The following is an 11,620-nucleotide window of genomic DNA, read 5'->3' on the forward strand; positions in this document are numbered from 1 at the left end:
TAAACATTTAATTGACACTTTTACTTAAATCCTACTTGCTAAAATTGTCTGTTTAACTCTATCTGTTGTAATAATTCTTGAGGCCCACTGAAAAATTAATTTTCAACACTCCATAAGTCCATTTATTCTAAATTTGGGTTTTAAGCACAGTTAAGAAAGTAATTACTGTTTCTAGAATTCACCTGATAAACCATGTGTAACATAACTTATTTCAGAAAAGCACTAAATGTTAATTAAACATGTCTCCCTTGTAAAGACTCCTATTTTAGTTATTTGAAAAAAGACCTTAAATGCTGGGCAATCAATTCCACTAAAACTATTTTTTTCTCTTTATAGGAGAGTTAATCTTGGTCTATCCGGTGTGAATATTTTGTGGATTTTTGGCGAGTAGTGGGTCATTTAATTCCAAACTTTTGGACTTTATTTGACTGAATCAGAAGTTGATATTTGACTGAATCAGAAGTTGAATCTAAGTATCTCTGCGTCACTGCCTCTTCTGAAATAAGATATATATATGTATGTTACAGACTCTTTAGATTTAACAAAAAATTAGCTATTATGAAACTCCTTTGTAAAAGTATGCCCTATATCTTCTACACCAAGAAACATTACTTTATCATTTCAGAAAAAAACTGCAACCCTTCAGATTTATGTTGGCCAAAACAGTGCAGTTCCCCCTTAATTGAGTCCTTATTCACTGTAAACCCCCAAATAAGAATCATCTGCCTGATTCCTCCCCACAAAAATTGTTTTTTCAGTTGAGTTATTTAGTATAAATAATTTTTTTAGAAAAAGCAAATTGCTTATTTTTTTTAATGTTTGTATTACCCCAGTGTTCAACAAATTAGCCCAAGGCCCATATTTAAAGAAATGAGATAAACTTTTAAATAATAGTTCATGTGCATTTTAAAAATATTATTGGAGGGCTTCCCTGGTGGCACAGTGGTTGAGAGTCCGCCTGCCGATGCAGGGGACACAGGTTCGTGCCCTGGTCTGGGAGGATCCCACATGCTGCGGAGCGGCTGGCCATGGCCGCTGAGCCTGTGCGTCTGGAGCCTGTGCTTCGCAACGGGAGAGACCACAGCAGTGAGAAGCCCATGTACCGCAAAAAAATAAAAAATAAAAATATTATTGGAAGAGGTTTGACGGTATTCATGTTTAAAAAGTCAACTCTTGATGAAGTTCACAGTCTTGAACATGGTTTGAAAGATGCTGCCTGATCTTCCCTCTGCCCGCCTCGCCCCTGCCTCCACTGCAGTCTTGCCTTGCCCCTCTCCTTCCGTGCCCCAGCCACACTGGCCCTCTCTCAGCTCTCATCCCAGGGCCTCTGTGCACTCCCGCCGCCTGAGACACTCCGGCCCCACTCTTGGTCTAGCCAACCTTCCTCAGCACCCTTCTAGGCTCTGCCTAAATGTTGCTTTCCCAAAGAAGCTCTCCCTCCCCCTACTCCTTCCATTCCCACCTCCCACAGATCCCCCGCTTCCTCTCTTGGTACCTTTCACCTTTGCTTCATATCACCGACCATGGTTTGAAATCACATAGGCATGTGCATTTCTTTATGTGTCTCTCTAAACCTGTGCTGTTCAATACAGCAGCTACCTGAGGCTGTTAAGAACTTGAAACACACCTAGTCCAAATTGCGATGTGCCATAAGTGTAAAATCACACCAGTTTCAAAGACTTGATAGGAATAAAAGACTGTAAACTAAAAAATAAACTATAAAAATAAGTCAACCCTTGGATTAAATTTAGTTGATAGAATTAAACTATTTAGGTCTTAGTTAAGAGGATGAAGACATCAAGAAAATAATTGCCTTGGTTTTAATAACTCAGTTTCACTGTTCCATAATATTAAGAGTTCCCTTAAGATCATATGATATCTTATCTGTTTAAATTTTTTAGACATGTTCAAAATATCTGGAGAGTAAGAAATAATCAAGTTTGTAAGTTTTGCTTGACTCTCCATCTTTATTTTCTTACATGTATATGTAGTATATATCTAAGGCTAGTTAGCAATTGCATGTATTTTCTGGGTTGACATGTTACTAGAGACTGCTTTACCTGGAAACAACTAAAACTAGTATTTTTCTCAATAACTCCGTGTCAGTATTACATATGCAGCTCATTTTGTATAATTTGTAAATCTTGTTCAGATGTCCAAAGGAAAGGAAGTTTCTATCTTTTAACTGCTTTTAATGTATGTTAAATGTTTGTTATGATAAAATACCAATTAAACGTGTTAAATATATGAACATGTAAAAATCGAAGTCTACTGTTTCAAAAGTTGGTGTGTCTACTTCACAGTTACAAAGAATAAAAAATGATGTGTCATTTCTTATATTAAAAATGTTTTTAAAGTTTATGTGTCAGAAATGCAATATATGGTAACTATTTCACGTAAAAAGACTAGGGGTACACATTAAAAAGAAAAGATATTTTGTTTGCATACTAAGGGTGGTGTGGGTTACTATACTCTGGGTAGCTTTCATTTATTAACTTGTCTTCACAAATGTTTGAGCCAGCATATACTTACTATATAGCTTTTATTAAAAATACTTTGATGAATTAGTTTGAATTCATACTTCAGGAAGACAGTGCACTGCAAACATGGTAAATTTTTGGTCCTTGTGTTAAAATGAGTAAATGTTTCTCACAAGTTTCTATTTTCTTTGCTTGACTCATCCTTGTGGGATCAAATCCACTAATCTAGATTATGTTTTCTCTATGAATATCAGCCTTTTCTTCAGCCAGATTTGTTTAGAGGCATGTTTATAATTTAGTTCCTACTATAACATAAAAATGCTGTGTTGCCTGACTTTCTCAAATATACACTTTAAACTGCTATTTTAGTGGTGAAGACGTGCAGCATGTAGGTGGCACTTCTAAACTCAGCTTTGTGATATAAATCCTTTGAATGCGGGCATTCCTCAAAGGTCATGCTTTGGTCCTCTGTCTCAGTGCTTTTGCTTTTCCTTAGAGATCTCACTCATTCTGTGACTCCATTTATCACCTCTGCATTTGATTCCCAAGTTTATCACCAACCATACTGTCTCTCCTGAGCTCCAGTGTTAAATTTCCTGTGACCTGTCAGACATTTCCACTTGGATACCGTGCACATTCTCCATGTGTGGAACTGAATTCACATCTGCTGAAACAGCTCCCTCTTCTAACATCCCTTTTTCTGTTCATTGTACTACCAGTCGCCCACACTCAAAAACTCTGCTGTCATCTTGACTCCTTGAGCTCCCTGGGTCCCCAATCCAATCAGGCAGCAATCTCATCCATTCTTCCTTAACAATGTCTCCTGCAGCTGTCCCTTTCCATTTCTGCTGCCACTATGCTCATTTACACCCTTATCGACTCACACAGGACTACTACAACAGCCTAATTAATCTCACAGCTTCCTAATTGTTGCCATGCTTCCAGATTTTCCAATTCATCCTGCACACTCTCTTCAAATTCATCTTCCTAAAACACTTGTTTGATCATTTCATTCTGATAAATTCCTTGGCCTGACATTTGAAACCCTTCACAATCTGGCCCCAAGCTAGCCTTATCCACCTGGATCCTTGGCTTCAGCCATTGTAGGCTGCTCCTTGCTGGGCTGTCTGCATGTATCTCCTGCCCATCCTGATCACTCCCTGGGGATGTCCCCTCCCCCTCTACAGTCTGCCCTTCCTTTGCTCTAATTAAACCTGCTATTATTTGGAGCTGATCCTGACCACTGCAGCTGGCAGTCATTTCTCCCCCAGGGTGATTAGATCTGTGCCCCTTTTCTGGCACTCAGCTGCCATATGAATGAATTCAGAAGTGATTTTTAGTCTCTAAGGATGGGTCCTCATAGCTTGTCTCATCCTCATGAAAGACCTGAGTTTTTTACTAGTCTGAGCTGTGCTGCTATTCAGGAAGACTTTGATGATGGCTAAAGCTACCTTTTGGGAAAGGCTTGAGTTCTCGTCAAAGGACACCTTTTGAGCAGCCAGGTGCACTGACTTTACTTTTGTGTCTAGGCCTAAGGAGGAGGAAACATTCCCAGACCTGAAGAGCTGCAGCAGGGACACTGCCTAAAACGTGTAGGCATTAGGAAAATACACAACCAATTCCCTGTACTCTTGGAGGTCCTTCCTTAGTGATCTGAGGGGAGGCCGTTAAACTTACCAGCAGCACCTTGTCCCAGATACTACAGGGTCCACCATGAGGGGCCAAGAGAGGGTAGCTGGCCCACCCATCCGTCCAGGTGTCTTCAGTGACAGCACTCCCCTGCTTGTAGGTAGGGCCAACAATACCTGAGGATAAGCAGCAGAGGGCTGGAATCTCTGGCAAGAAGACCTTGGGGAAGGATCCTTGGGGGGATGGGAGGGGCGGTAATCTGCCCACTTACAGTGAGAGGGGTTTGCACATCACCTGTGCTTCTTAGGCCCCAGTGACATTACCACATCTCACTGTGTATGCCAATGGCTTTGTGCTGAGCCTGCTGGATTGTTAGGCATTAGCTCTGAGCCACATCTCTAATTTGGCCCCTGAATGGTCATCAGTAATTCCATTTCCACACTGAATGAGGTGCACTGACCTGGGGGACAGGTTATGGATTCTACAGAGGGTGGCACCTCAGTCGGGGTTAGGGAGAAGAGTCCAATACAGCACGATGGGTATGAAGAACAGCCTCATGGGTGCCCAGAATTCTGTCCACCTAGGACAACAGTGACCCCAATGATATTCCCTAGCAAAGTCACATGCAAACAATCCCAGGTACTGCTGTGGGTGAAATGTAAAGCTATAACTAAATCCTTTCATGCCCCCGAAACGAATATTCCACAGTCAGTCTGGCTAGAGGAGCCACTGGCCTGAATGGGCTGAGACTTTGGAGGACTGAGCTCTGTCACTATTGGGGCAGGGCAATTAACTTTTTACACTGTGATTTCTGGGTATAAGAAAGATACCATTCATACCTCAGAGATCATTGAGAAGCTGAATGAAAATAATGGATGACAGTGCTTTTGGGTAAGGAAAAAATGGCTTTAAAAACTCTTTCAGAATAACATTAGGATAAAACTGGGAAATGGCCCTTTTTAGCATCATAAAGCAACTCTGTCATTCCTGGATCATGCTGAGATGTATACAGATCTTCATGCCTTGACACACTCATACCCACCCCAACTGTCCTAGCCTAGCTAGGACCTGCCTCTTGCTCCCTCTCTCCTTCCCCCACCCCAGACCTGGCCATTTCCCAATCAGGCACAGTACCGCCCTTGTATCTTGAAGGCTGGGCTTTCTGGTCTACCAAGAAAACACTGTCTCCTTCCTTTCCCATTTCTAAACTAGAAGGAAAAAAAAATAACAATCCTGAATCAGACTGCTTTCATGAACTTCATCCCATAGGAGAAAAGTCAGAAGGTGGTGATCGGCTCTGTTGGGGGCAAAACTTGTTTTTTCAGGAGCCACAGCCAGGCATGATTCTTCCTCAAACACATGGTACGTAGACTGGAATCAGGCAACTCTGTGATAGTTTTGGCCCAGAATACAGGCATTAGCTTACTGAGCTCCAACTCCAAAGAAAGGTCCCTTTTGTTCCTAATGGGGAGGGTATCATCCACTGGACAGCCTGAGGAGCAGACGAGTAGTCCTGCTAACTCGTGAAAGTGAGACTTGGCAGAATGAAGTCTGAACTAAAGCCATCAGCCCCAAAACCTGGTGGTGTGAAAAGGTGTTATATGGCTTCCATCTCAAGTTAGCTAACTACCCTTAAGAATAAATTCAGTACAATGCTCTGCTTCCAGTTAAATGTTCTGCATGCATTCTTTAAAGTTTTTTTAATGCCATCTTGAAAATTCCTGGAGTTAATTACCTTAAAGCAGTGGTTAGACTCCACTTAGACCAAGTGCCTTGGATAGAAGCTGGAGGCAAAGTCCATATCCTAGAATACAGTGTCTCTTAAATAAAACACAGATATTTCTTCTGTGTAGCCAGAGAAATGATCTTTCATTTAAACTACTGTATCTCTGAGTAAGTTACTACTTTCTCCCATCACAACTCTATTTCACCACACACACCCCTCTCCACTCAACCACCCTCAGGCTGGCTTGCCCTCCTAACCCTATCCTGGCAGGTATAATAGTAGGGCCATGCTACAACAAATACCCAAGGAAAACTGCAGGCCTCTCAGATGAACAGAACTCCTGTAAATGATGGAGCTTCTGTTAGACTGCGGCTGCCTTAAGGTCCTTGAGGGCAGGTACATGTTAGGTGTTCAGTAAATATTTGTTAAATTAATAATTGGGTTAAGTAGACAGAATTCACTTGAAAAGCAATCCTTTTCTTTTTCTGGACTGTAATTTTCAACGAGTGTGCTTTCCATGCTAAAGACCATGGAGAGGTCTCTGGCCAGTGAGTGGAAGTGTGGCAGAGAAGAGAAGAAGGAAGGAGCTGGCAACAGGCAGTGGATCTAAACTTGTAGAAGGAAAGGCCAGAGGGCCCACTCTACATTTCCATGCATTCCTCTTTGTTGGGCTGTATGAAAATTGATTCAATAGTAAAGAGTGTGTACATGGCTGGGGTAGAAACCCCATCTAGATACGTATCTGCCAGTAGTTTCTCGGTAGAATGCAAAATTGGAGGCATCTTGCAATCTCTCACAGCTAGAGCTGTATTGGGGATGGATGCAAGGTATGAGGGCTGGGAACACTCTGATCCAGTTATAGGATACCATTATCCTGTTCCCTAACACACCGTACAGTTTCCTCCAAGTTTACGTATAATTGAACTAGAGGATGTGTTTTCTGAGCTGCTTCTCTGAAATCTGCTTTCTCTGATGAGGAAACCAAGATAGCTTCAATCTACTACACGGTCAAAGTCTGTGCTTCCTGGCCAGGACAATGTATACCCTAGTTATGCACACTTTTAACAAATGTACAAATGCACAAGCATTTACCAAGTGCCAGCTAAGAACTGTGAACAAAAATGCAGTGATGTATTCCCTCAAGGAGCTTACAGTTGAGAAGCAGAGATGAGATTTTAAGACTTTGGGGTAAATGCCCACAAAGAGGCCACTCTCCAGGGCTCATGAGGTTGTGGTGAATCTGCCATAGTCCTCCACTGCTGATGGCAGTGCAGATTGGTACAACCCTTTCGGAACACAACATGGGACTGACTACGTGTGTGTCTCAGTCATTCCTGCTGCACAAGTTGCCCCCCAAACAATAATCATTTAGTATCTCTCTCCATGGGTCAGGAATTCAGGTAGGGTACAATGGGGATGGCTTCTCTCTGCTCCACAATGTGTGGGGCTGAATGACTGAATAATTTTAAGGCTGTTCATTCCCATGTCTAGTGGTTGATGCTGGCTATTGACTGGGGACCTAACTGGGAATGTGGGCAGAAGGCCCACATTTGGCCTCCACATGTGGCCTGGGCTTCCTCATAATATAGTGGCTGAATTCCAAGGGCAAGTATCTTGAGAAAGAGGGGGAGGTGGAGACAGAGCATATTACCTTTTATAACCTGGGCTTGAAAGTTCCATGTTTCTTCCACTGCATTCTGTTGATCAAGACAGCTACAAAGAATTGACCAGTTTCAAAGGGCGAGAACATAGACCCCACCTCTCAATGGAGGGATGTCCCACATCACAGCACGTGGGATGGGACATATATTGATGTGGCCATTTTTGAAAAATACAATCTGCCACAATGTGCAAAGCCCACCAAAATGTTCATTTTATATTAAAATATTAAAATTTTATATAAAATATTAATGCACTTTTAATATTCTTTGGCTAGGAAAATATTCATCAGGAAAAACATTATGTCTAAGGATGTTCAGTATGTGCATTTGTTCATTTATGTATCCATCCATCCAATAAATATTGACTGAAGTGTTTGCTAGGTGCTAGGAATACAGAGAAGGCTTAAGATATCCTTTTTTCTCTCAAATAACTTCTAGTCTATAATAGCTAGACTATAACAAAATCCATCAAGTGTTCAGTGATAGATGGTCTAATAAATTATATTACATCAACTCTGTGAGATACACCCTTGAATGAGACACTTATAGACTTATTTTGACCTCTTTTAAAAACTCCTACAACTTTGAAAGATGGGGGAAATGTTGGGTGGAAGTAAAAACAAATCAAACTTGTATGTCTACTATGATTACAGTTATGTAAAAATATGCATGAAGATCGCCAAAGATCGCTAAAAAAACTATCAAATGTGAACTCACTTGTTGAAATAGGAATATGGATTGTTTTTTCCATTTCCAACTCTTTTCTCAATGCTGTATTCCTTTTGCAGTTGAAAAGGTCCAGAAAGAAAAGTGATGCAAATAGGATTTTATAGGTTAAAGGATAGAAAGTTCTGCTGAGACGTAGAGAATGGACTTGAGGACACGGGGAGGGGGAAGGGTAAGCTGGGACAAAGTGAGAGTGGTGTGGACTTATACATAAATGTAAAATAGACAGCCAAATGTAAAATAGATAGCTAGTAGGAAGCAGCCGCATAGCACAGGGAGATCAGCTCGGTGCTTTGTGACCACCTAGAGGGGAGGGATAGGGAGGGTGGGAGGGGGACACAAGAGGGAGGAGATATGGGGATATATGTATATGTATAGCTGATTCACTTTGTTATAAAGCAGAAACTAACACACCACTGTAGAGCAATTACACTCCAATAAAGATGTTAAAAAAAAAACAATTAAACAAAAACTCTGCTGAGCAAGAAGCTGAGGAGACTTCATGGGAGAGGTGGTAATCAAATTTCAGTAGGAGGGGAAGCAGCAGGAATCAAGACATGAAGACAGAAGAGGAAGAGCTGTCTTTGGAAAACTGCAAAGAGTCCAAACCAAGATGTATTTAGAAGAGCATGGGAAGATGGGACCAGAAGGAAAGGTGGACCTTAGTTACTGGGCTAAGGATCGCAGACTTTATTTGTAGAGACTCTGAAGCTTTTTGAGCAGAGGAAGTCAAAGCAGTGCTTAAGGAAGATGACCAACCACAGTCCTGAAAATGGACAGAAAATGGAGCAGCTGCAGGCACAGAGACCTGTGAGAAGGCTGCTGCAGTAATCCAGGGCCTGGACTCCAGAGGTGGCAGAAAAGACTGGAGAGTATTTGTAGAAGAAAAATGGTCATAACTTGGTAATTTGGTGCACACGACTCCAATGTTTCAGTTTAGGTCATTATGATATGAAGATAGTGGCAGTAACAGAAATATAGGAAGAGAAACTGGTTTTGAGCAGAGATAAATTTTAAACACGTTAGGTTTGAGCTGCTGTTGGGACATCCAGATGGAGATGACAACAGATAGTTGGAAATAAAAGTCTGAATCGTAAGAGATCCCCACTTTTGGCAAAACAATTAGACTGTATCCCTCTCCCCTGAATGTTCTTCCCCCAGCTATCTGTAACAGGTCCTACCTGTCTTCACCAAGCTCTCTGCTCAAACATCACCTCCTCGGACCCTTTCATGCTACCCTTAAAATGGGATGCTAGCCTCATCTTCCTGTTTGAAGAACTAAACATTAAAGGGTACCTATGTGTCAATTCACTCTTAAATACATCTCTACTGTGAAATGATAACTAATAGCATATGTTTTTCTGACTCCATCAGATCCTAGTCTAAAGGTTTAAAACTCTTCTGCTATGTTTTAGATCAAAAATACAATTCAGAAGAAAGAGCACACACCAGTGGGGTGGTGGCAGACACTTCCAGGTACATCCCACTGGCCAGCAATTAATCACAAGGACACATCTAGCTGCAAAGGAACCTGGGAAAAGTTGTTTTTTGGGCCATGGCCAGCTAATAACCCTAGTACTACAGAAGAAACAAAGAATGGATATTAGGCAACAACAGTAGTATTTCCCTGCAGGAGATGTCTGAATCAATCCGCAGAGCCCTGGATGTGCTTGACTCCAAGAACAGTAACTGTGCATATAGAACTCCTAGTCCCCTTGAACAATTTAACTTTCGCCAAGTGCTTCCATAATTGGCTCACCTTCTCTCCCTTCCCCAGGCACTGAAAATGAGGAAATGTTCAACATTTCTGTATTCCAGATGCCAAAATGCTATAGAGCAAAACACTGCAGACACGTCCATGCTGCTTCTCCTTGACCAACATCCTAAGTACCTGCGGCTGGCACCAGCTTCACATCTGCAGGACCCAGTGCAAAATGAAGGTGTGGGGCCCCTGTGCAAAAATTATCAAGACTTTTAAGGCAGCCACAGCAGAGCATTAAACCCAACACAGGGCCCTTCTAAGCGTGGGGTTCGGTATGACTACCCAGCTCACAGGCCTGGGAAGCCGTTTCTGTATTTAGCCTTTAAAAAAAAAAAAAAGAAAGAAAGAAGCTGTTACATATCGTGAAACCTACAGGCAAGTAATGTTGGCTTTTCAGTCTGCTTCAGCTTTTAGGTGTGATCTTTTTTTTCCTCGTCAGGGCTCAGAAAACATAGAAGTGGTCTTCGGGATCAAAGAGCTGGACTGTCTCATTTTACAGAAGACCCGGAAGCCCAGAGTGGGCCTGTGAGTGCCCAGGGTCTGGCTTGGCGCTGGTACCAAAGCCCACTCTAGAAGTCTGGCCTCTGCACTGTGCCCCCTGTGAGCCCTGGCTGCACTGCAGGAGGGGGTCATTTTCCCCATCAGACAGGTTCTGTGATGTCAGGTCACAGGCATCCCGGACAGTCTTAGGACCTCCCACTGCTTACTCTGTCTAGACTCTTTTTCGGGCCTCTAGTCAAAGACAAGACAAAACCAGAAGTCACCCTGTTCTTGGCTCCCTTTAAGGGAGGTGCCACTGGTCACGGAAAGGCTGAGTGGTGGCCTGAGAAGGAAGAGCTTGGCCACTGCGCTCTGATGCTCCCTCGTCCAACGCCTCCAGGCTAAGGGTCTGTGCCCCTCTGTGTGGAGGTGGGCAGAGGAGTTACAGGATGGGTGCTGGACACAGCCTGCCTGCCAGGTGCCTGAGGCTCACCATGAGGGACACTTACCGGAGTGAGGGATGGGCACACAGTCATCCTGGCAGAGGTTGGCGCAGGAGGCAGCAGGCTGGGGAGTGCGGTGTGGGGACTGCACGGAGCAGGGGCAGCGTCAAGGACAGGTGAATGCGTCACCTGGAGCAGGCAGGCGAGGTGTCAAACGGGCATGCTTTTCCCCAGGGGAGGGAAGGCTGTGTGAGATGCGAGACAGAGGAGAAGGGAGTGATTAGCAAGCAAGAAGTGAGTCGCATCCAGTCCCCAGGGCCCTGCGCGCGTGCGGTCTGCGAACTCTCCTGGGTGCAGACGTGGTGGCAGGTGGCACAGCCCGCACCAGGAAAGGTGCCAGGCTTCCTGCGGGGGCCTCAGGAGGTGGGGTCGGGAGCCTGGGGTCTGATGGCCACTTGCTCCGGGCTGGAATCCAGAGTTCGCGGGCATCTCTGCCTCTGGGCCTCGCTGGTCTCAGATACCTTCCCGGCGAGCAGCCCAGACGTCCCCACCGCCCCGTGCCCTCCAGCCCTCCCCCCGTCCCCTCCCCCTCTCCCACCACACTGAGGACTTGGGGTTTCTGAAGAGCCGGAGGGAAGCAGAAGGCCCCCCAGTCTCCCTCCCAGCACCGCTCTCGCCCGGAGGACAGAACGGGGGGCCCCCGCAGGGAAGGA

General features: G+C 43.9%; 2 protein-coding genes across 6 annotated transcripts in view; one reads left to right on the top strand and one right to left on the bottom strand.

Annotated features, from left to right (window-relative positions):
- TMEM209 (transmembrane protein 209) overlaps positions 1-2,813 on the top strand; it is a 31,610-nt gene extending 28,797 nt beyond the window's left edge. Inside the window, exon 15 of the mRNA XM_059074447.2 lies at positions 337-2,813. Coding sequence (XP_058930430.1) covers positions 337-391 — 55 coding nt within the window. The 3' untranslated portion in view covers positions 392-2,813. The remainder of the gene's footprint in view (positions 1-336) is intronic.
- The window catches only part of SSMEM1 (serine rich single-pass membrane protein 1), a 68,803-nt gene that overhangs the window by 56,073 nt on the left and 1,110 nt on the right, over positions 1-11,620 (bottom strand). For 2 of the 5 annotated variants that reach the window (XR_010842086.1, XR_010842087.1), the window contains exons 2-3: positions 10,974-11,152; positions 7,407-7,548 (exon numbers count right to left, since the gene is read on the bottom strand). The gene's annotated coding sequence lies outside the window, so the exon portion shown is untranslated. Of the gene's footprint in view, positions 7,549-10,973; positions 11,153-11,620 lie in introns of those variants that run through there. The other 3 variants (XR_010842089.1, XR_010842088.1, XR_010842084.1) reach the window with 2 other exon arrangements.

The sequence above is a fragment of the Kogia breviceps genome, chromosome 9, assembly GCF_026419965.1.
Source record: "Kogia breviceps isolate mKogBre1 chromosome 9, mKogBre1 haplotype 1, whole genome shotgun sequence".
Taxonomy (NCBI): Eukaryota; Metazoa; Chordata; class Mammalia; order Artiodactyla; family Physeteridae; genus Kogia; species Kogia breviceps.